General features: G+C 57.5%; 6 protein-coding genes across 6 annotated transcripts; 2 read left to right on the forward strand and 4 right to left on the reverse strand.

Annotated features, from left to right (window-relative positions):
- Nucleotides 1-3: 3 nt before the first annotated feature.
- On the reverse strand, nt 4-4,854 carry QBC33DRAFT_554847 (Spc98 family-domain-containing protein; the record flags this gene model as incomplete). Its single annotated transcript, XM_060429559.1, has 5 exons — nt 4-1,803; nt 1,865-2,560; nt 3,284-3,993; nt 4,056-4,755; nt 4,837-4,854. 5 exons carry the CDS (start codon nt 4,852-4,854, stop codon nt 4-6), a joined length of 3,924 nt encoding a protein of 1,307 aa, XP_060287898.1.
- A 1,104-nt stretch (nt 4,855-5,958) lies between these two features.
- On the forward strand, nt 5,959-10,682 carry QBC33DRAFT_554848 (fungal-specific transcription factor domain-containing protein; the record flags this gene model as incomplete). The annotated part of the gene is made up of 2 exons (XM_060429560.1): nt 5,959-6,074; nt 7,622-10,682. The coding sequence occupies 2 exons, from the start codon at nt 5,959-5,961 to the stop codon at nt 10,680-10,682; spliced, it is 3,177 nt and encodes a 1,058-aa protein (XP_060287899.1).
- Nucleotides 10,683-11,801: 1,119 nt separating this feature from the next.
- Nucleotides 11,802-14,240, forward strand: QBC33DRAFT_615897 (serine carboxypeptidase S28-domain-containing protein). Its single transcript, XM_060432647.1, has 2 exons — nt 11,802-12,588; nt 12,654-14,240. The coding sequence occupies exons 1-2, from the start codon at nt 12,222-12,224 to the stop codon at nt 13,859-13,861; spliced, it is 1,575 nt and encodes a 524-aa protein (XP_060287900.1). The 5' UTR covers nt 11,802-12,221; the 3' UTR covers nt 13,862-14,240.
- An 81-nt stretch (nt 14,241-14,321) lies between these two features.
- Nucleotides 14,322-18,378, reverse strand: QBC33DRAFT_161912 (armadillo-type protein). The gene is made up of 6 exons (XM_060422247.1): nt 17,932-18,378; nt 17,758-17,847; nt 17,422-17,703; nt 17,230-17,320; nt 15,889-17,172; nt 14,322-15,821 (listed from the first exon to the last, which is right to left on the reverse strand). The coding sequence occupies exons 1-6, from the start codon at nt 18,058-18,060 to the stop codon at nt 14,782-14,784; spliced, it is 2,916 nt and encodes a 971-aa protein (XP_060287901.1). The 5' UTR covers nt 18,061-18,378; the 3' UTR covers nt 14,322-14,781.
- A 314-nt stretch (nt 18,379-18,692) lies between these two features.
- QBC33DRAFT_511190 (nagb/rpia/CoA transferase-like protein) lies at nt 18,693-19,507 on the reverse strand (the record flags this gene model as incomplete). Its single annotated transcript, XM_060425819.1, has 2 exons — nt 18,693-19,330; nt 19,396-19,507. 2 exons carry the CDS (start codon nt 19,505-19,507, stop codon nt 18,693-18,695), a joined length of 750 nt encoding a protein of 249 aa, XP_060287902.1.
- Nucleotides 19,508-20,034: 527 nt separating this feature from the next.
- On the reverse strand, nt 20,035-21,924 carry QBC33DRAFT_161975 (uncharacterized protein). The gene has a single exon (XM_060422248.1). It carries the CDS (start codon nt 21,710-21,712, stop codon nt 20,297-20,299), a length of 1,416 nt encoding a protein of 471 aa, XP_060287903.1. The 5' UTR covers nt 21,713-21,924; the 3' UTR covers nt 20,035-20,296.
- Nucleotides 21,925-22,541: the final 617 nt, after the last annotated feature.

Here is a 22,541-nt window from a genome sequence, read left to right on the forward strand (position 1 = left end):
CGTTCAGTGACGCCGCGTCGGCCAGTCTTCAAGTCCGTCGTCACTAGACCCGTCTCTCCTCCCGGACTCAAACCACGTCCCAAAATCCAGCTTCATCAGCAACCTATCCACCCCGCCGACCCGGCGCGGGACATACTCGCCCTGCTCCCCGAGCCCAAGCACGCCGCCGTCCCCGTCCTCCTTCGCCCCATACTCCCCCTCCCCCTCCCCATCCAGACCCAGCAATCCCCCCCCAGCAGCCCCCTCCAGCCCCCTCAGCACGCCAACGACGCCCTCGACGCCCCTCCTGACGGCCGCCTCGACCCCCGCGATCTCGGCCCTGACGTCGCGCTCCTCGCGCTCGTGGTCCACGAACGCGTCCACGACGCCCGCGTCCGCCTCCAGGTCGGCCGACGACCAGATGCCGTCGAGGCGGTGCACCAGCGCCACGAGGCGGTCGATGTGCGCGAGCAGCTCGCACAGCGGGTCCGTGAACGGCCGGTGGCTGAGGAGCAGCCGCCGCACGAGGGTGCGGAGGTACGCGCGGTGGGCCGTCGTGAGGGATTGGGGGTCGTGGAGCTGGGATCCGCGGTTGGGAGGGCGGGTGTTGTTGTCGTCGTGCTTTTTCACGGGGTTGGTAGACCTCGGTGTCTCAGATGTCGAGGTGGCTAGCCAGATGTCCTCGTCCTGTGCGGCATCATCAAGATTCGGCGTGGTCTCCCTACGGTCAAGGGTGGGTGGTGATTCGGTCCTCAGTTTCAGCTGCGCCGTGTCCTGGCGCGGCTCGTCGCTTCCCGTCATGATCCATCTCTGGAACCCCTCCCAAAGCCCGGTAACAACCTCGGTCTGGAGATATCCTTCCACCTCAGACAGGAAGAATATTGCGGCGCTGCTGGTTGCCCAAGCACTCCGCATGGCATTCTCGCGCGTCGTGCGCCTTTGGCGTAAGAGGCGAACCTTCTCCTGGCCAGCCTTGGAGCTCCCATATGGAGGTGCTGGGGCGGCCGGATGGTGACGCCGGAGGGAGGTTACTTTCCAGAGATCTGTGAGCCGAATATGTGCCCTCCTGATTGATATGAGGTAGGAATTTATTGCTGTGTAGGTCTGGAGATCGGATTGGCTCATGAACAGATCCAAAGGGGAGGGTATCTGAAGAGTAAGGACAGCAGGGACTGAGAAGAGAAGATTGCGGAACGGCGTTGGTGCGATAGAAGCCAGACCCCTTTCAGTGGTTGCCGGGGTTGCTGGGGTTGTCGGCTTCAACTTCGCCAGGGTTAACCGTAGCAGGTCGCGTGCCATCTCCAAGCCCTCGTCTTCCTCGGCATGCTGTCCTTGCATGGATCCCAACGCGGCCCAGGTCCTTGCAAGGACTGCTGACACTTCGCCCTCTTTGAGGACGACATTGCCGAGTCCGTCTCGCCTCTCGTATGCGAGATTGTCGGCCCTGCGCCACCGACTCCGAATCTTTTCGTCTGCCTGCTGCGTCAGGGCCATGGCAAACTCGCCACGGCCGAGAAGGAAGAAGTCCCTGAGCAGGTTCAACATTTCCATGACTCTGGAAAGGGGTAGTAGCCGTTGGAGAGTGGTCCTCGACAGGAACTGTCGGATGTGTGTTATCGTTCTCGCGAATGTCGCAGAGTCCAAGGGGTAGGTCAACTTCGACAACTCCTTGAGCTGGGAAGAGAGATGATCTGCGCCTTGTAAATCCGAGTCCGCTAGGCTTTTGGACCGTATCCGGTTCAGCGACCGGCCGATGAACAACATAGAAGCCGCCGTCGACCTGGATACAAAGGACGGCAAGAGACTGAAAATACATATATACTCCTGCTCGCACATTAGCATTGCGTCCTCGATACCAAAACAGTCGCTAAAAGCGGGTACTCACCTCGTCACTATCTTCCGATCGTTGCACGAAGAAGTCGGCAGAGCCGAAGCTCGGCAACTGGCCGTACAAGACCCACGCGGAGACCTGCTTCAACCAAGCCAATTCCCCGACGCGCACCAGGCTCCTCGCCGTCTGTTCGACATCGGCGTACCCTGTCTGCAGCTCGCCCCTCAACCGGTCAATAAGCATCGATCCCGTACAAGGGCTGGCCGCCTGGCCGGCAGCTCCAGTGTCCTTCGGCCGCTCGGACCTCAGCATGAACTGCACAACGTCCCATAACCACTCCATCCTCCTTGTCCATGGCTCAAACTCCCCCACGACCGCCGTGAGCGGGACAACGTTGTACGCGCCCACGAGCCCGGCATCCTCGCGCAGGATCGAGTCCTCGACCTCGAGCACCTTCCTCTGGAAGGCGCCGAGGTGCGCCGAGTCGATGGCGGTGGCGACGGCCCGGCAGATGGTGGAGGGGTGCGACGCGCCTATCTGGGCAGTGAAGCTCAGCAGCTTGACGTGCAGGTCGCTCAGGCGGGCGAGGGAGGCGAGGAGGGCGCGCTCGGGGGGCGAGAGGACCTTGTCTGCGGTGGAGCCGGGGCCGATGCCATTGGGGCCTGAAGCGCTGGCGGCTCGGAGGAGGGGGGAGGGGTGGCCGGAGAGGGATAGGAGGATTTCGTGGAGCATGTTGCGGGAGAAAGCGGGCTGGCTTGGGCATTAGTGCTTGCCTCCTGCGGTGTCTTCCTGTAGGGGGACATCATGAGCTGGCCTACATTACTTTGCCAGCTTCATTCGGCGAGGCTGGTGGAATTGGCTTGGCTCGGAGGTTTTGGAAGAGTAGTATTATTGATCCGACGAGTTCAAATCTGCAACACATTTAGAGGGCTCTGGCAATGAGGGCTAGCAAGCGGGAAGCAGCAAGCGGGCCACAAGAGACGACTTCGACGACGTGGCCGAGTCAACAGATAAACATAATTGATGATTGCTAAAGTCAAGTATGCATTCCGATTAATTCAGAGTGCATTGCTCTAGCCTTTGGGGAAGCGCTTTTCCCAAGTCCCTAGTCTTGGTTGATCCCGAGAAAGTAGTCTTAGTTCTCGACGCGTTCCAAGGTTTCCGCTGCGACGCGCCGGGGCGGCTCTAAACGCAGTCACATGACCAGACTGGGGCAAGAAATTCCAGGACCAAGAATTGCATGAATGACCCGACTAGGTACCTACCACACCTACCTACAGGCCGAACTCAGAACATATACAACTCATGAACTCCGTCCCCCCAGACCTGTCCGCCTGCTTCTCAGAACTTCCCGCCGTTGCCATTGCTAGGTTTCTTCCCTTCCAACTTGGTTAAACTGCTCGCAGAGCTCGCAGAGTCCGACTCCTTTTGATCCTGACTAACTTCCACGCCTCCCCCATCCCCGCCACCTACGATCACCTGGCCGCCGTCCGCAGTGCGACCCACAACCATACCCTTGGCGACGCTCTTGAGGATGGCCTTTCTCGACACCCCGGCAACATCGATATACACTAGACCGACGTGCTTGAAGCCTTCCCCAAGGCCCCTGGAAATCTCGCCTGCTTCGGGGCCCCATTTATGGGCCACCACCGTCGTGGCAGCCGACGATGTGGAAGTCAGGAGATGCTTGCCCGCTTGCTCGATGCCATCCGCCACGGTCGAGAACGCCATGAAGCTCTTGTTTAAGATTCCCGGCTTGTAGTTCTCCAGAGGCTGCCCGTCCGGGCCATAGCCCTTGCCACCCCTCTTGCTACCGTGTCCCGCGAACGTTGCCCCGAGGTTCTGGGCCACCTTTCCGATTTGGCTGACCGTCTTTGCGGAAAGCCCGGCCGCGTTCCCGGTGAAAGTGTATATTCGGCGAATGTGCTCACGCGTGGCAGGCTTGAATTCCATCGGCTTGGCATCCGGCTGTGTCCTCCGCGTGAAGTTTTCTGCTTGGCTTTGGAGCATCGATGAAACCATGGAAGAAGTGGTAACGACGAGCCGAGATGCTGCAGCGGCATTGGAAACCAGGGATGATTTCATGTATGCTGGGTGCATATCCATGTCCACATACTCGGCCGACGCTGGGGTGACGGCGATATCTTTCCCCCCCTCGGTGGAGAGGGTAATCTCAACCGGATCTGACATATGACGTTCGTTAGCGCTCCAGCACAGTGGCGAGTGTTTTCAGGGCGCACCATACCTTTGGACCCGGGCTTCAGAGCACTATCCTCCACAACATTGAAACCATCGGCGAGCTCGCCGATCACGCTTCCGTCTTCCTCGTCGATGAGGACGATCTGCCCACCTGGGTGAGAGCTATGACTCCCCCGCACGTAAGCCTCTCCCGGCTTGAAGTCGGCGGGGTTATAGGCTGGGAGCGCATCTGCTGCAGCTGCCTTGTCCTTTTCAGAAGAACCAGCCTTGGTTCCCTTGGCCCCCTTCTCGTACCCTGAGCCTTGCTTTTCTTTGGTCCCGGTCCTAGGAGCTGGGTACCTCTCGAGGAACGCGGTGCATTGTGCCAGGATTGTCTCAAAGGTATCCACGTCCTCCTGCAATCCCTTGCGGCTGCCGACAGATGGGAACTCGATTCGGGTGAAGGCGCCAGAGTCGGGGCCTAGATCCCATCGCGGAATGAGATAGCTTCTCGGCGGCTGGTGATAGATCTGGGTTGTGGCGGGGAGTGGCAGGTCCAACTCAGGAGGTAGGTGCAAATGGAGGTAGAAGTCCTCTTCAGGATTGCCACCCAACGAGTCGACATGAGCCGGGTCGGCGAACGCAGAGCTCGTCGGCACCATCAGGAGCGAGAGAGTCTGAGGCCCGCCACGCGTTAGCGGCTCCTCCTTGCCATTGGAAATATGGTAGGCGGACACGCCCTCGATGGCGTAGAGCAACTTCGGATCCTGGTATAACACAATGTGACGATTAGCCCCGCCAAGGCCCGGCGCTGAAAGCTTGTAAGGGGGATCCCGCGCGCCACTTACATTGTGTCCCGACGGCATTTTGAGCAAGACAGCACCGATTGTCGATTGACAGCCCTCAAATCTTTACGGAAGGAGAACCGGACAGCAAGGCGCACCGCGCAGGACTCTGGAGGCAATTTGTTCAAGAAAGTAAAATTAGGGGGGCACAGCGGCGCGAAGAGGAGGGGTATGGATGTGGCGTCTCAAGATATCAGACACTGCGAGATAGAGCGGCTACATCTGGCGCGCGAGAAGCAAGATGCGACAGATTCGACATGGGAAATAGTCGTCTAGTTGCCAAAATTAGCAAAAGGAAGCCAATGGGAACCCTCAACGACGATTGTTGGCGCTTAAAGCTTGCAACCAATGCGGAGCAAAAGCAACGAGAGGCCTCGCGAGCCCACCCGTCACAGAAGCGACGTCATTGGATGTCTCATCTCCTGGAACTTTCCGCCACCCCTCCAAACACCCCTCCAAACACCCCTCCAAACGTGCGATCCTTGACCGCTAGGTATCGACGCGCTGGTCTACGACCCCGCCTCTGCCATCTCGTGTAGACCATTTGTGAGAAGGTCCTTTGGTGTACTTCGTCACCATCACTTTCCCAACCAACAGGCGCGTTCTTATCGATTTAGGGAGCACGGAATGCGGCACCCATCGCAGATATAATAGAAGCACACTCGCCGCCTCGCGTGGCGCCAACCCAAACCCCCTGTTCAGGTCATGTGATCAGTCCCTACCCATACCTATCCGAATGGCCTCGCCAACAACCACCATTTCAAGCTAGGTACGGATTCCTACCTGGGCTTACTTGCTTCATATGAACAGTCCAACTCTCCAGGCAGTCTGTCGACCGTCTATGGGACATAACCCACGTCCAAATGCACGGGGCGTCTTCATCTGAGCGCAATCGGTGCTGCGATGCGATGGTCTCATTAAGACTCTAATTTCTCTCTTGCCGTGATCGGCCAACGCTGCCAAGTTTCCGGTTTCCGGCAATGCACACTCTGTATTATTCAGTAGCACAAGACAGAAAACTGACGCGAGGCGAGACTGGGGAAGAGGCTCTCTTCCAAGAGCGACAGGACCTTCCGCGTCCGGACGGCCTTCTGTCTCACCAAGTTGCACGGCAGGAAGCAGGCCATGACTACGTGGTCGAGGCCGGACTCCCAAAGGCTGGTCCTTCGGGCTCTATCAGGAACTGCACCGCAGCACATGAGCCCAGGTCTTGCCACGGGGCGTGAATTCGGCGGGGCCAAGTAGGAGGAGGTATGTACGAGGTAAGAGATAGATAGACTGGGTGCCGGTCTTCAATTGACGCCACAGCTCCAGCCTGTGAGAAGTGTGAAGGGTCACTCTAAGCCAAAGAAGCAATGGCCAACGGAGTGGGGGTTCCCCAATTTCAGCCGTTTGTGGCAGACGGGGGCCTACAAGCACTAACTGGGAACTACTTTTTTTCATCTGCTTATATGTATGCTATGCATCTGATTCTTATAAACCGTCTTGATGCCAGATGTTGAAGTACCTTAATCTTCCCGGAGACTCGACCACTTGTGGGCAAGGATCTCCTCCACTGGGCGACTGACTGTCTTGAGGATCGAGCTTCTCTGCTGCTCCAGATTGCTGTCCCAATTAGGACGTTTCCCCAGCCCTTTTTCAGTCGATGTTTGCAAAGGCGGAAAGGTGGGTCGCCAGATATCGCAATACGCGTACTGACGAACTTGGGTTCCATGCAAGCCACACATTGACTGGCACTAGCTAGGTACCCCCTTTTCACCTGAGGTGCGCGGGTTGACCCAGGAGAGGATGGATACACAGTAAAAAGGGGTCTTGAGAGTTGAGACGAATTCGAGATACGGATACCCCTTATAAACGTCTAGCTGCATTTGCCAGATATACCACATATTATCTGACTATACCGTAGTGTATAGGTAGTGTATATCTAATTCCCTAGGTTGTGTGCCCACGATCCTTCGCAGTCGTTTCGTTTGCTCTGGGTCCCCACTCCCCATCTGGGGGCAGCCATAGTGTGCTTGGCAAGCTAATGGTAGGATCTATGGATGGTGACCTCGAGCTGAATGCGAGTAGCTTATACCCGGTGAAGCGGGCCAGATCAGCATTGGCTCCGCGTACCCTGGACCTATTTCCCCGTAAACGCAGCCAACCTTCAAATCTTCGATCCTTGCGTCGAGTCGCCCGCGCTTGCCAAGGTTGTCCATCGTTGTGTGCTAAATCCTTCCCGTCCCCACGCCAGAAGACCGGACCGATAATACCGCCACGAGCCCCAGCTGCTGCTCATCTGCACACTGGACACTGGACACTGGACTCTCTGGATGCTGTCAAACATCTCTCTGCAGCCTTCAAACCACACGACACCACACGACACCTCGCCAGACCGGCCTGACGACTTGTTCGCTCCCACGCACCGCGCACCATCGCTGAGTAGAGACCGGCCCATTCGCCTTCGCATCCAGTCAACCAACTGCGTGCCCGGACGCTCGCGGCTACGTGCATGTCTTGTGGATGCTTGTGACACACGGTGCAAACATCCGCTTCTCCTGCCCTCGTCCATTCGGATTGCCCTTTCCCTCAAGCTCCATCAGTCTCGTGGTCTCGCATCGCAACGCTGCTGAAGATTGCCCCCCCACCTCTTGCCTCTATTTAACGAGTCCGGACCGCCGCGCGCCACCACAGGCAGAAAAGGAAAGCGCTGGAATCCCCCCTCCTCCTCTACTTGCGCCGATTCCCAACACCCCCCTCTTCCAGCGGATTGCGCGCTCGGAACTTGCACTGCGGGGTTTCCAAGTGAAGCCTTCGCTTCTTTCGTGCCTCAGCTTCGCATACTGGCGCCTCTGCTTCTGCCTTCTGGGAGCAACGGGTCCGCAAGCGACCCGACAGCCGTCACGATTCCTTCTCCACTCCGCATCGAGTCCATCCTCTCCCCTTCCGATCCGCCGGACGGTGATGAAACTACCAATTCGTCTTCCTTCCACAGTACCCCGAAGCGCAAGTTTGGAGACGCCTTCGTCCCGGCGGCGAGAACCGGCGACCTGCTGCCCAATCCACAGACGACGACGACCTCGTCTGCACAACTGTCGGTCCGGGAACCCACGATCGCGAGGCAGCCGCTCCCTAGCAGTGCGCCGCCGCCACCGACAGCTACCGGCAGCGGCATCGCGATACGCGCCTCGGGTCAGCCCGCCGAGGATGACACCGGTTTCGGTGGGGTTGCTGCGATGATGGTGGGCACAGATGATAGGAAGGCGAAGCGCGGCCCTCTGCGATCCAGCATAGCCTGTCTACGCTGCAGGAAGTCCAAGATCAAGTGCGATAACCGTGGGCCGACAGGTCCCTGCGACACGTGCATTAAGACCGGCAAGGATTGCCGCTATCCAGATCAGACCTCCGTCGCCCCCAAACGCCATGAGCCGCCGGGTACGGCTAGGCCTGACCAGCAGGGCGGATCGGAACGCAAGAGGCCAAGGAGGCATGACGATGCCTCGCGGCCGGACCCGCACTATCCTGCTGCGGTTGCCGAAGATGTCCTGTCGGCTCACTACCTGACCCCTAGCCTATGGCACAAGCTCTTCGCCATTTACACCCGCCACTTTCTGACCGAGCTCCCGTTCCTCCACCTGCCGACTCTCAAGGAAAAGATTGGCAGGAAATGCGAGGGATCGCAGGCGGATTGGTCCCACGAGACAAACCTCGTCTTGCTGGGCGTTCTGACGTTGACTGCCCGCTTCGAGCCTAGCCTGGTGCAATACGTCGCGAACACGCGGTCGCCGCTCCCGGGGAGCGCCAAGACAAGGCCGGTGCAACTCAGCCCGGACTCGTCGGCTGCGTCCGAGTACTTTGCCGAGGCCCTCATCACAGCACTCGGGCCCCTGAGCATGTGCATGACTGTCGCCTCTGTAGAGCGTGTGCAAGCTTTCCTCATGCTAGGTCTATACGAATGGATCCAGTCAAAACCGAAGACCGGGGGGCTCGGTGCGTGGATGTACGTCGGTCTCGCCATTCGGATGGCTCAGGCCCTACGCCTCGGCTTCGGAGACAAGCGCGACCCGGCACAGATCCACAGACCTCGTACCTTGAGCCTGCCGCCCAAGACCTCGGTCTCCCCAACGCAGATGATAGTGACGAAGGAGGTCAGGCGCCGGACCATGTTTAGTTGTCTCATTCTTGACCGGATGCTCTCCTGCGGGAAGGACCGCGTGTCGACCATCCGCTCTGAAGACCTGCAGATCAGGCTGCCCTGCGCCGAGTTCGATTTTGATTACTCGACGGAGGTGACCCACAGGTTCCTCAAAGACGAGGACGACGAGGGGAGGTCGAGACCGAACAGGACTGACAGCGTGCTCGGGTGCTTCATACGCCTGGTCGACATCTGGGGTGAGATCTCCAAATTTACGTTCGCGGGTGGCCGGCTGAGCGAGAAGTGCGACATACCTCCATGGCACGAGGACGCCAAGTTCAGGCAGCTCCGCGAGGAACTCGAGGGCTTCTACACGGACCTCCCCGAGGTCTACCAGTGGTCGGTGACCAACTTCCACCGGCACGGGGGCAACTCGAGCGGAAGCATCTTCGTGTCGCTGCATATGCTTGGCTCCGTCTGCCAGATCATGCTGCACCGCGAATACATCCCTTTCATCCCCATCAGGTGCAAGGGCCCCATCGGGCCGCTGGATGAGCCGACCTTCACCAGCCCGCGTTTCAATGTGCCCGACGGGTTTTGGGAGGAGAGCGCGGAGCAGATCTTCCGCGCAGCCAAGAATATCGTCGAAGTCATACGCCTCTGCGAGGGCAACGTGCCAATGTCGTCGCTCGCGTTATTCGCCATCTGGACGGCGGCATTCGTCGGCATCTATGCGTTCCACTTCCCGCACATGGACACCAAGGGCTACATGCTCGGTCCCGGGGACAAGGACGGCAGGGAGCCCGGTGCGCTGATAGATGTTGCGCCGGAGGGGAGCGAGGCGACGCCGATATCCACGACATACCAGACCCTCGCCCGCATGTCGCAACAGCTGAAGTTGGCGGGGTCGTACGTCAGATACTTCCACGAGATGGATCACTACTACCACAGGGTGAGGCAGGAGTTCTCAAAGTACGACAGGCAGAGCAGGTCGGTCGTTGGGAATGGCGGGGATGGGAAGCTCAGCATCATTCACGGGGGCGAAGGCGGGGGCCTAGAGGAGTGGAAAGTGCAAGGGTCGAAGATCATCAACAACGGGGCCATCCTGGAGCACGACGAGAAGCACGACGGCTCGGATAACCCCTCTCCGGACAGCACGGCCGAGCGCGGGTCCTCGTATGGTCCCGAGGGCCACAGCTCGGCGAGTGCGGACCGGCTTGAGCGTGGGCGCACGCCGAGATCCGCCATGTCGGCCTCGACCTTCACGGCCATCAACAGCAGCAGTGTGCCGTCGTCGTCGACCCAGTACGAGGGCGCCGCCCCGTCTCCCCTAGGACAGCTGGAACCCAGGGTCGACGGCCTCCTTGCTGGCGATGGCGGCTGGCGCAACTACCCTGGCGCCTCTCACCACCAGCAGCAGCAGCAGCAGCAGCAGCAGCAACAGCAACAGCTACTTCAGTCGCCGACGCAGTCGCCGTACATCACCAGCCCGCAAATGAGCCAGAGGACGATCGGGAGCCTCGCGAGCATACCGCCGTACGCGAACGGGGGGCCCGACTTCATCAACTACCTCAACAGCACCGAGCACGCGAGCTGGAACTTCGTCCCCGGCGGGCCCGACACGCTCGCGCACGGAAGCGACTCGCCGGACATGTACCTGGACGCGCAAGGCGCATTCTGGCCCGCGATCCCCGAGGTCGGCATCATTCAGCAGATCGGGTCGTATGATTGATTTTGCATCATTATTATTATTATTATTATTATTATTATTTTGGAAGGGGAGGTGATTCATGTTCGGACAGTCATCGGAGGGAGAGTATGCCATGTGCTTCTATCTTGCGTCTCGGTATGCGTTTGGTGATACCAAAAAGGCGACATGTCTTTTTTTCTATGAAGAATTTCTCTTCTATTTTATTTTATTTTGCTGCATCTTTAGACGAATCTATTTTGCCGACTCTCAGTGTTCTCTTCTCACCCTTCATTCCTCTCATGTGGGAGAGACTGCGGGTAAGGGGTGGTGGGCGTTGAGGTTGGGCAGACGAAAGCATTCTCAAGAAAGCGAGCGGTTTGCGAAGACTATGTATGTACGTGCCCAATGAAATGTTTCCGATCTTCGTCTTTTCTTTCCTGGAGGGGGGTTGCATGGTACGGAAATCAGGTTCCGTCAAGAGAGAGGGGGACGGAAGATGATCTTCATCAATGTATGCGCCGGTCCGAACGATGTGAGCCGCAGAGACAGTCAGTCGCCTCTGAGAAATACGCAGGCTTGTTTTGTTCTTGGGCATTGGTGGTGTCTGATCGCGAAATCGCCGAGTTCTACTACTCACCGTCGATCCAGATCTGGTGGGCCTTCAAGATGGTGTTCGCATCAGAAATGCGCAGTGAGCTGGAGATAACATGCGAATACAGGCAGGCCAGGTTAATAGGGTGCCTAGATTGCAAAGGGGCTCAAAATCACATACGCTGGCGGCTTCGCAAGGGGTATGGCCTGACGACAGCGAGGTCAGCCCGCTCGCTGTATGGGCCCGTAGAACTACGTACAGAATGCCAGGTCAAAACAAAAACAGCAGGCTTTGTCCTGGGCACTCATGAAGTTGCAGGCCCATTAGTGCAAACGGTTGGAGGCTTGGTTGCCTTGTTAGTGGTAAAAATAGTAGTATTGCTTCGAATCCCGGGTTCCAGCGGCCGCCCCCCCTGCCTTGAAGATCCAGCAACCTGGTTTGTCGATCTCCATCTATACAAAGTAGGCGCAGGGTTTCCCCCATTCTGATTGGAGGATTAGGGCCCCAGCCGCAGCCTTCCACGCCGCATTTCCAACCCCAGCCTAGTGTCCGCCTTTGCCAGTTTGCAACGGAGGGTAAGCGCAGCAGACAGGGGCTCCGTGAGGTGCCAAGAGCCTCCAAGACGATGGAGAATCCAATGAATCTCAGACGGCAGCAAGGCGACTTCCTGGTTCCGGGTTGCCAGGGAGCCCTGTTGTCCCCTACACGCTTTCCTGCTTCGGGGCAAAATCCTTCTCAAAGCCCCCGACGCGCCGGGCGATCCTTCGCGGAGGCTGAGCTTGATGAACGTTCGTGCTGCTGACTGCCGGAGAGGTATTGCGGCCGCTCTGGCCGAATCGTAAGTTAGTATATAAAGTCAAAATGGCTTTCCCGGTTTTCAGTATCGTTGTTTTAGCATCGCTGTCTTCATCCGTTTTCTTTACTCGAGCACTGCATCGTTGGTTGTGCGTCCCCTTTCTTTCGTACTTTCGATACCCAGGCCACCCCATATGAAGGCTTCACTCCTGGCCGTAGCGGCCGGGCTCCTTGCCCAGGCAGTGCCATCTGTATCGCAGCTTCTTGGTGGGGGAGCCTTGCACGGGAGGCCGAGGGGCATCAAGCAACAGACCCATTCCGACCCTGATCTGGTCAAAAATGGCACATTCGACCAACTCCTAGACCACAACGACCCTGGCAAGGGCACATTCAAGCAGAGATATTGGTGGGATGCCTCGGAGTGGGGAGGCCCCGGCTCTCCCATCTTCCTCATGAACCCCGGAGAGACGGCCGCCGACGGATATAAGGGGTACCTCGAGGATGGCACAATCACGGGCCGCTACGCAAAAGAGTTTGGCGGAGCAGTGATTCTCATCGAACGTTTGTATCCCGCACGAAAAGTCCCCGGTGTTCCCAGCACGGCTTCGCTGACGCCCACCCAACAGACAGATACTGGGGCAAATCGATCCCCTTCGCCGAGCTGACGGCCGAGACTCTGCAATACCTCGACCTCCCGCAGTCCATCTTCGACATGACCTACTTTGCGACCCACGTGCCGCTTGAGTTCGACGACTCCAACGGCGGCGCCAACGCGCCCGCGTCCCCGTGGATCCTGGTCGGCGGCAGCTACTCGGGCGCGCTGGCGGCGTGGACGTCCATCATCGACCCGGGCGTGTTCTGGGCGTACCACGCCAGCTCGGCCGTGGTGCAGGCCATCGGGGACTTCCACGCCTACTTCGACGCCGTCGAGCGCGCCATCCCGCGCAACTGCAGCGCCGACGTCAGGGCCGTCGTCGCGCACGTCGATGCCGTGCTCGCCGCCGCCGCCGACGACGACGACGATGACGCCGCCATCCTCGAGCTCAAGGACATGTTCGGGCTCGGCCACCTCGACCACCACGACGACTTCGCCGCCGGCGTCGCGGACCCGATGGGCGCGTGGCAGAACGACCCGGATGCCGTCTTCGAGTTTTGCGACGAGATCGAGACCTCTGGCGGCAGCACCACCAGCGCGGCCGGCGTGGGGCTCGAGCTGGCCCTGCCCGCCTACGCGGCGTACATCAACCGGACCGTCGCGGCGCGATGCTCTCAGACGGGCGAGTGCGACACCTACTCGGACGCCATCGACTGGGACCAGCCGACGTACCTCGACGGCGACCGGCAGTGGCAGTGGATGCTCTGCCACAACCCCTTCGGGTGGTGGCAAGTCGGCCCCCCCGCGCCCGGGGCCGACGGCCAGCAGCAGCACGTGGTGTCGTCGTTCCTCCGCCCGGACCACTACGAGCGCACCTGCCCGCTGCAGTTCCCCGAGACCAACGGCTTCGTTCCCGGCATCACGCGGGGGTTCACGCCGGCGCACCTGAACCTGTACACGGGCGGCGGCTGGGACGCCGACTTCCGGCGCGTGCTCTTCGTCAACGGCGAGTTCGACCCCTGGATCGAGGCCACCGTCAGCGCCCGCCGCCGGCCCGGCGGGCCGCGCAACTCGACCGGCGACGGCGACGCGCCCGTGTTGGTCATCAGGAACGGGATGCACGCGCCCGAGCTGGTCATCAACGACGTCCCCGAGGAGCTGTCCGTCCTGCCCGACCAGATCGCCGTCATGGAGAGGTGGCTTGGCGAGTGGGTGGCCCCGTCCTCGTCGTCGTCGTGAGGGGGATGAAAAATGTCTTTTTTTCAAGAGAGGGGGGTGGGCGTTTGTGCTTTGGCAGGGTTTGCGTTATGCTTTGTCTCAATCCAGCGGCATTAGTGATTACTTGGATCGCATCGTCATGATACCATTTTCAGGAGTCTGTATCCGTCTATACATAGAACTTCTACATCAATTGGGACATAAACTATTCCTGCGTTCCATGTTTCTAGAAAACGGTATGGATGGCAGCAGCAGCATTGTGGAATCCCAGGAGCTCTCCCCCAAATTATCCTACACCCTGGGAGTAATGGATCTCTCACTCGGAATGAGGATGACGTCCAGTTTAATCCCGGTGATCGAGGGGCCTAGCGATCATCCTCGGAAGAGACAATTAAGCGGCAACAGTCAAAATCAAGTCAAGATATCAGTCCAAAAGGGCTGTTAGCCTCGATTCTGCGTCAAAATAGCTGTCGAGTATCCCTCCATCCCGGACACGAAGCGGGAAAGGAGGACCCGTCATCGGACTGCCCCTCCACCTTGCTCACGTCTCACAGACGGACGGCCTTGCAACCACTCCCATTTCCTATTCCCTGTATCTACACGTCCTCCAGCCACCAGGTCAAAGTAAAGAGCTTCCCACTAGCCGCGCAATGCCGTTCCCTCTCGTCATATGCATTTATTACTGATTTTGTTGATGTGGACCCCCGCCCCCGCCCCCCTTTTTCCCGGCGCAACGGAGTCCCTCACATCGCTCTATGTTCTCTCCGTCGTCAACCCAGTCGTGCCATTTTAGCAAATGCGTCGGTGCCGCGCCTTTCTGTAGGCCTAGAATGGTATTGCTGTGGCCTCTGGCGTTTGGAGTCTTCGGTGACCAAGTATTCCCACCCGTGTACCCATGCCTTGAAAAGTCTCCCACGGGCCTAAGATCTCACACCATCACTCTAGCCTTCGAAGTGGAATCGTGTCGCCTCCAGTTCACCCAGGCCGTCTCTCGGGGCAACATACCGCCGTCGATAAGTATTGGTGAAGTCTTGAAGGAGAACGCGCACCCCTCTAAGGGTACTTGGGTCGGAAGTAACAAGCTTCTCCTTAATCTTCACCATGAGTCTGTTCGACTCGACGGGGCTCACGGTCCCCGGGGGAAGGAGATGGATGGTCCGATCAACCCACTCAGTTGTCTGCGTAGGAAGAAGCTCGAACATGCCGAGCAGGACGCCACTACCGTCCGCAAAGCAGTCGCGCGGGAATGTGATCATCATTCCAGCCATGGTCTGCTTGACCAAGGCCTCTCCGTGGGAGAGTAGCAACTGCTTAACGACGTGTTGAACGTGCTCTCCGGCAGGGCCAAGCTGCACACCCGATGCGGCCGGGTTCTCACCGCCGTAGGTGAGGACATCCCTAATGTAGTGTAGGACGACCGACAGCGGATCCCGCTGCTCTAGAGTCAGGGCGGAGATGGCAGCCTGGAATATGGGGACGAAGAGTGGGGATGGGGCCAGCTTCTGGGGGTAGTAGAGCAATGCATCGAGGAGGAGGCGGAAGAAATCCTCAATGACATCGGGAAGCTCGGCAGGGGGGAGGTCGCTCATAACCCGAAGGACATTTGTGGCCTGGGCCTCGAAGAAGGCGTAGATGTTCTCCGAAATGCTCTCGTCCACGTGCTCACGGTCCTCGGAAAACTCGCGCAGGATCGCACTAGTCACCCAAAGGAAGCAGCCTTGTTTGGACGCTGCAAAGCTCTCGGCCAGCTTGTTGGCCATGGGTGCTAGAAGGGGGATCATGGCTGTCCGGTAGGCGAGAACAATAAACCGGAAGCATCTGCAGACCCTCTCGCAAATCGGGACAAAGTCGATAAAGTTATCCAGGACCGTGGAGAGAACGGGGAACACTTCCTGCCAATACTTGACGGCCGGATTCTCTTGGCCCTCCTGGATATAGGGGTTGACGTATTGGATGAATATCTTGATCAATTCAAGGTGGTCTGCAAGAGAATACAATGTCAGTTCGACGCCGGGAACGCGCGTGTGGTAGGTATATGGACCACTTACCAGCCACTGCCAATTTGCCTTCCTTATCCGTTGCATTGTTGGCCTTGACCATGAGCCTCGAAACGAGAGGGTCACAGTAAAGTTTGAGGAGCTTGTAAATGTCCTCGGGCTTCTGAACTCCAACCACATTGGCGACGCCCTCGGTGATCTCTTCCTGGCTGGGCTCTGGGAGCTTGTCGAGAATCTGATCGTAGAAAATCTGAAGCTGGAGAACTTGGTCGCCTAGCAGATGCTTGCAGTCGGTACAGAAAAACTTGATGGATTGCGCAGCACCGCGAATGATCTCGGGGGACTCGGTTTGGAATGATGAAACGATGTAAGTGAACTGGGGCTCGAGGAACTCGGGATGTGCTGCCGTCCACTCGGTGTAGCGGCCGAAGACCATGATGGCGGCGAACCGCAACTTCTCGTGGCTGGGGATCTGGACCAACAGGGGCATGATCTGAGGAAGGACGGCATTCTCCTCTTTGTCGACCATCCGACCCATGGCGCGCATGGAAAATAGAGGTGCCTCGAGCGATTGCCACTGCGGCACGGAAGTATGCGTCGCTTGGCCGCCGTGTTTCTGCATCCATAATTTGATTGCGTCGAGCACCTTCGTCAGGCACTCCGTCACACCCATGACCTCGCAAGCATCCTTCAAAGTGTCGCCCATGTGGTGGCGGAACTCCCGGAACTTTTCCTCTTGCTCGCGGTCGCCGTCAAACAGGTCGAGCTCGTTATTAGACTCGGATTGGGGATACTCCAGGTGCTTAAGGAGGATGTCGACGAGTTTCGAATAGACATCAAGGAGCTCCACTCTTGCGTGGATATACCGCTCCAGAGTAAGATACTGCTTCAGCTCGTACCAGAAATTAAAGGTGTATTCGATCACGTCGCGGTCCTTGTCCCTCGCGGCGCACTCCAGAAGGGCATCGACGAGGGGTCGGAAGTGTGTGGGCTCGCGAGCAATAAGCACAGCCCACGAGTCACCCGCATCGGCAAATACTCTGGTGAAGGCTTTGAAAGCCTCGGTATCCTCGTCCTCAGCGACCTTCTGGATGCGTGGCTGCAGCTCGATGACACGCGGTAGGAGGATTTTGATCGTCTCAAGATTATCATCCACGTCCCGCGTCTCGCGACAAATGGTCCCTAAGCATTCAGCCGCTGACTCGAGTGACTGGTCATGGGCCAGACCATTTACGACGACATTCAGGAGTGGAGATGCAGCGATGGTGCTGACAGGCACCTCGCGGAGCCACGAGGTGATGCACTCGAAGAGCTGAGGGTTCGTAGCAGCAGCCGCTGAATCCAGAAATTAGCAATTTGTCAAGACCAGGGCCAGGTACCAACAGCTCTTACCTGATGACTGGGCATAGTCGATGAGTAGTTGAACTACCTGGTCCGCGTTGTCTGCCAGCAACTCGCTTGTCCTCTGGGCAAGTTCTTCTTCCTGTCATGACCGAATTAGACTCTGATTCCAGGCTGACCCCACCAAAGCGGCACATCGGTGGAGAGAACGGCGAGGCCGGTGTCATGTCGCGATCCACATACAGACAAGGTGATTTTTCGGCCTTCCGTGACCTCTTCGGGCAGCACTCGTAGGAAATCCAGGATGCATGCGTGGCTCTGGACGTCGGAACCAAGGGAGGCCACAACTGTCTGCAGGACATCCTTCCAACTCCTCATCTGGATGGCCAATATCGCCAGGCATACGCAAAGCTGGACCCTCACAGGCTTGGGACCCGACGCAAAGTGCCTGAGGAGCAGCAAGATCTGATCTCGTAGGGCGGGCAAGTCGCTCTCGGGGACCTGAGTCGATAGGTCATAGGTAATCTACCCGGGCGTCTCAGCATTGTACCGGTACTAACTTCTTCCTTCCAAGCATACCTTTCCCTTTAACGTTGTCGCCGCAAATAGTTGCGCATCAGCTTCGGCGGGGGACTGCAGGATCGCTATGGTTGTGGTCCAAGCATCTGTCTGTGAAAAATGTGAGTACGGATCGCCCATGAGATAGATAGCCAAGCTGAGATAGAATAGGGAGAGTACAGAGAGATTACTGACCGACTTCTGGAACTTGGAGAGGTAGTCCATTGCTGCCTTCTTCTTGTCCGCATCCCCGCCGCGCATAGTCAGCATTGCTGCCAGGACTGCATCCGGCGTGGCGACAGCTACTGCGCCATTGGATGCCATGATGACCGGATCAAGGGTTGCCAAAGCGCGGGGCGATACTGGATAACACGGTCGGTGACTTGTGGTTGTCCGGGACAGCTCCGGCTACATACGACGAGGGGGCGGGCGCCTTGACAGACTGGTGCTGTGATCCGCGAGTTAACTTTGCTGGTGGGAGAGGGGATTACTCGCGGGCAAGGCACACTGCTAATATGAGAAGTATATCTGCTGAGGGAGAGGTGAAGAATAAGAGGGAATGGGGGAGAAGATAAGAAGTTTCAGTCAGGTAAAGTGGTTTCGTTATGCTCATCAAAGAAAATAAACCGTTAGGCAAGGACAGCCCCGCCGAGATGGTTGCTGTGGCTAAGCTAGGTTCGAACCTTGACGTGACCGATACCGGATAATTATTTGCCCTTCTCTAATAAAGCGCGGTACCTGGGTACAGACCACTGATAAATCCCGTCCACGTGACCCATTTTAAAAGGGGATATACGAATACAGGGGGGTGACAACTTTGACCCTGCCGTTTCCAGGCCACCTGAAATGGGAAGAACGTTCTTTCCTCACCAGATTTTACTTACAGACAGGCACAGCAATTTGGTGGCGGGAATCAATCCACACGTAGGGGGTGGTCGCAAGTGTGCGGATCCAGTCTATTTATCTCGACGAGGCAATTTGATATCTCCATTGCCGAGGATCAGGCCGTCTAGGGGCTGATCAAGCGACCCAACTGGTACCGAACCTTGGGAAGGAGACGTCAGGAATTGCTCGGACAGAGCTAAAGCGTAGAGCAACACAGAAGATTCCGGCTGTCCCATAGAAGCAGCCTTGCTCTTGTGCCTGTCGATGAAGTAATCATAGAAGCCCTTTCCATGCCCGAGTCTCCTGATCGCTCCGGTGTCCGGGCTGATGTCGAAAGCCACACCCGGCATAAGAATGAGATCGAGCAGGATCTGGTCAGAGTGATGAGCATCTGGCCCCCCAGGCACCCTCTGTCTCTCGTGAACCGTGGCGGGATCAACACTTGGGATGCCCCATTTGTCTCGTGCCAGAGCCTCGTAATCCTTGATATCTCGCAGGCGGACCATGTCCATGACCCGGGCCGGAAGGCCTGGGGATGACAGCGGATTCCTGTGAAGGTAAGGAATGAAGACCTCCTTCCCGGATTCAATAGCGTGGCGGACAATTGCATCAGTCTGGATCTCCCCGCTGGGCATCGACAGGAAGATGCTGACTCGGCTGGCATCTCTATACGGCTTGAACGACTGTAGCTTGTTGAAGACGACCGAGCCTAGATCCGCGGCTTAGCGCTTAATGTGCTTCCCAACTCGCGGGCCGGGAAGATGCAGGTCGTACTCTGTGACATGACGGACTCATGCGAGATGGCCCCCAGCCTCTGCTTCATGGCAGACCGCAGCTGCTGCTTGGCTGCATAGAGCGAAGCCATCTGAGCTTCCTCCTCGACCATGCCCGGTGCCGCCGGTGTGGGGGAAAAGTTAAGGGGGCGGGGAAATGGGGGCGGCCGAGTTAGATAGGAATTCCAGGCTCGATGGACTCGAAGAAAGTTCTGCCAGTGCTGCATCACGGCCCGTACCGCCTAAAGCGATATTATCTAATCCAGCTCGCTGGCGGGCCGAAACTTTTTGGCGGACCGATATTCCATGTGTAAGTCATACTCAACACCTCCTCTCTCGATGGACAACCTTCCTTCTCAAAGACAATGAATTATTCTGAGTCTTAACCCCTAGAGGACAAGTCTTGAAGTCTAGAAAAATACAATTTAACTATTTTCAAAATCGCAACTAGAAATTCTCTCCCAGCGCTAAAGCAAACATAGCAGCATCAAACGCCATCAATGGATTGCTCTGGAAAGACGGGATTCCAGAAAAACTAGATATGTTTTAGAAGACCTCATGTTTTAGATCTTATTACGGCATAACGACTTGCCCTTTTGACAAGAGTACTGCACGCTAATTGGGTGGGTTTGGCATGACGAAGAGCTTATCAGAAAGACGTCATGGGAACTTGAGTTCCTCGGAGTCGATTCACGCAACGAGATGATAATCAGTGAATCGTCAAGGGGCGCCTGGTGGGAGAAGGCGTATTATTCGGATGTTCCGATCCTCGGAACCAGATCCTACTCTATAAAGTCTAGGTTACGTATCACAACAGCAATGAAAGGTCCTCGGCCGGGTTACCTACCTCCCGTGTCCCCTCAAGCGGTGTATTTAAATAGCAATTCGACCAGCTGCCTTTCTCATCTCCAATCCTTTTTCACCTGCCACTGGTCGCTGATATTAAGCCCCGCGCCGGTGATCAGATCGCAGCCTCGGTGACCCCATTTTCGGCGATAGACCTCCTTCCCGGCCTCGGTGATGACCTCGACCCCTTCCGCGAACCCCGCCGCGTCGTAGTGGAAGGCCTCCCCCTGGCCGCCATGCTGGGCCGTCTGCCACATGTTCCTTCCCCGTGGGCCGTTCTTGTAGTGGAACATGGCGTCGGATGTGTGGAGTATCGCGCGCCAGGACTTGAGATTTTCGTCCTCCTCCCCCTTTCCACCACCGTCCTTGGCCTCGGCACTAGCGGCAACATCGCCTTGCCCACTGCTCATCTCTCCGCTGTCATTGGCTGCCCGTTTTACTGGCGGAGGCGGATTTGGATCTGTAAAGGATGGCGATATCCCCGGCACCCTGTATAGCACCAGCAAGTCGCTCAGGACAGTGCTGACGTCAACCACGATGCCGGCGCGCTGGTTCTCCATGGACCAGCGGGCCATGTTCAGGCGGCTATGCATGTCGCAGTCGGTATAGTAGTAGGGGATCAGCGTATCCCAGCCTCCGACGTCCTCGTACGCAGCCGGATTCACCAGGGCGAGGTGGTCGTAGGAGAAGAACCGCAGGCCCCAGCGGGGGCGGCCCTCGCCATCTTCACCTTCCCCTCCGATGCGGCGCGCCTCGGCGAGGGCGGAGCAGCAGAGCTCGTACACCGTCTTGTAGCCCGGGTCGTGGTACGGCGGCATGGCGCCGTCGAAGCCATCTTCGTAGGACAGGACCAGGACGTCCATATGCGACCAGAAGTAGTACGGCCAGCCGCGCTCGTACGACAGGGAGAGGAAGAAGTTCTGCAGCTGGGCGAAGCTCAGCAGTACGGGGGTGCGGACCACGTTGATGCCGAGCGAGCGCAGGGCCCGGTGGTCGAGGAAGAAGGGGTTCTGCAGGGTCAGCTTCCCGTCGGCGTTGGCGCCGTGCACGCCCGTGTTCTCGACCACGAAGATCTGCGACGGCGGCCAGCCGGCTGTGATGTAGCTGACCACGGCCTGCAACAGGAGGGGCCAGCTGCGCGTGAAGCCGATCAGGAGCGGCGGAGCCACGGGGAGGCCGTAGTCCCTGTGGAGGTTCTCACGCGGCTGGTTCCATCTCGGCACGGGAGGCGGGGTGGATGTCGCGAGGAGCGGGAAGGGGTCGGTGATTGGGGCGGGCGTATACGTCGGAGTCGGCTTGTATCGAGGGTGGGGTGGCTTGGTGGAGGTAGTAGGTCTGATGGTGTCGTTCGCATATTTGAGTAGGTAGGCGCCATGCTCGGTTCGAAGGAAGATTACGATGCATGTCACGGCAACGAGAAACAATAACACGCCGATAACTCGTCGTCTTGGGAATACATGGAGGTAAGCCATCAAGCTAGGTCCCAAAGCACCAAAGTAGTCATGGAAATGGATATCTATACATTTTGTCGAGACGAAAAAGGGGAAAAGAAGGTAAGACACCCTGCGACGGAAACAGGAATATGAGTGTCAATCGGTGCTTGTATGTCATAATTACTATTTACCAACCAAAAACCACCCACCTTACCAACTAACCCGCCTTGCGGTGTCTCACAAGATGACCCGGGCACAGGGGTCTGTCTATTCCTCCTGGTGGTAGAAACCTAGCCGCGCAGTCTGACCGTTTCCCCATGTACCTGACTAAGATCCCTGACAGCGAGCCAAGTACGGTGGTTGGGAGACAAATTGGGCGGAGTGGAACTGCGGATGGTCGAGGGGATGAGGTGGCTGATGTTTCTGAAGTACAGCCAACAGAACATTTTCGGCCCGCAAGTTCACTGTTACGTTGATACTGTGCCGTAGACCGACAGGAAGCTGGCAGGGGCACGGTTCCTATTGGTTAACTAACCTATTAACCTGCCCCCTGTGCGGGTATTATGATCAAGATCTTGTTCAAGAATTAGAAGTGCAAAGGAATACTACCCGTATGCTGCGTTGCAACTCTTAATTAACCAGGTGGGTGGACGCTCTCTACTGCGTAATTATAGCCACGCGGCCATTTTTTTCAATTCCCCAACTTTTCTACTCTCTTGTAACCAGATTGACCAGAAACTTGCCTGCCTACATTATCTTGTTCAAACATGTATTGATTTCCACCCGTCTGCATATTTGACATCATGAACTAGAGAAGGGGGACAAGATGAGATGACCAAGAATACGGTAGACTGCAAGAAAAACACAT

Source organism: Phialemonium atrogriseum (assembly GCF_030411735.1).
Source record: "Phialemonium atrogriseum strain 8032-3 unplaced genomic scaffold QBC33scaffold_2, whole genome shotgun sequence".
NCBI lineage: Eukaryota > Fungi > Ascomycota > Sordariomycetes > Cephalothecales > Cephalothecaceae > Phialemonium > Phialemonium atrogriseum.

Coding starts and splice junctions, on each gene's coding strand:
- QBC33DRAFT_161975 (XM_060422248.1), bottom strand. CDS start 21,712: ATGGCTTACCTCCATGTATTCCCAAGACGACGAGTTATCGGCGTGTTA.
- QBC33DRAFT_615897 (XM_060432647.1), top strand. CDS start 12,222: ATGAAGGCTTCACTCCTGGCCGTAGCGGCCGGGCTCCTTGCCCAGGCA. Junction 12,589..12,653: donor AGCAGTGATTCTCATCGAAC/GTTTGTATCCCG, acceptor CCCACCCAACAG/ACAGATACTGGGGCAAATCG.
- QBC33DRAFT_161912 (XM_060422247.1), bottom strand. CDS start 18,060: ATGGCATCCAATGGCGCAGTAGCTGTCGCCACGCCGGATGCAGTCCTG. Junction 17,848..17,931: donor TCTCCAAGTTCCAGAAGTCG/GTCAGTAATCTC, acceptor CATTTTTCACAG/ACAGATGCTTGGACCACAAC. Junction 17,704..17,757: donor CGACAACGTTAAAGGGAAAG/GTATGCTTGGAA, acceptor ACGCCCGGGTAG/ATTACCTATGACCTATCGAC.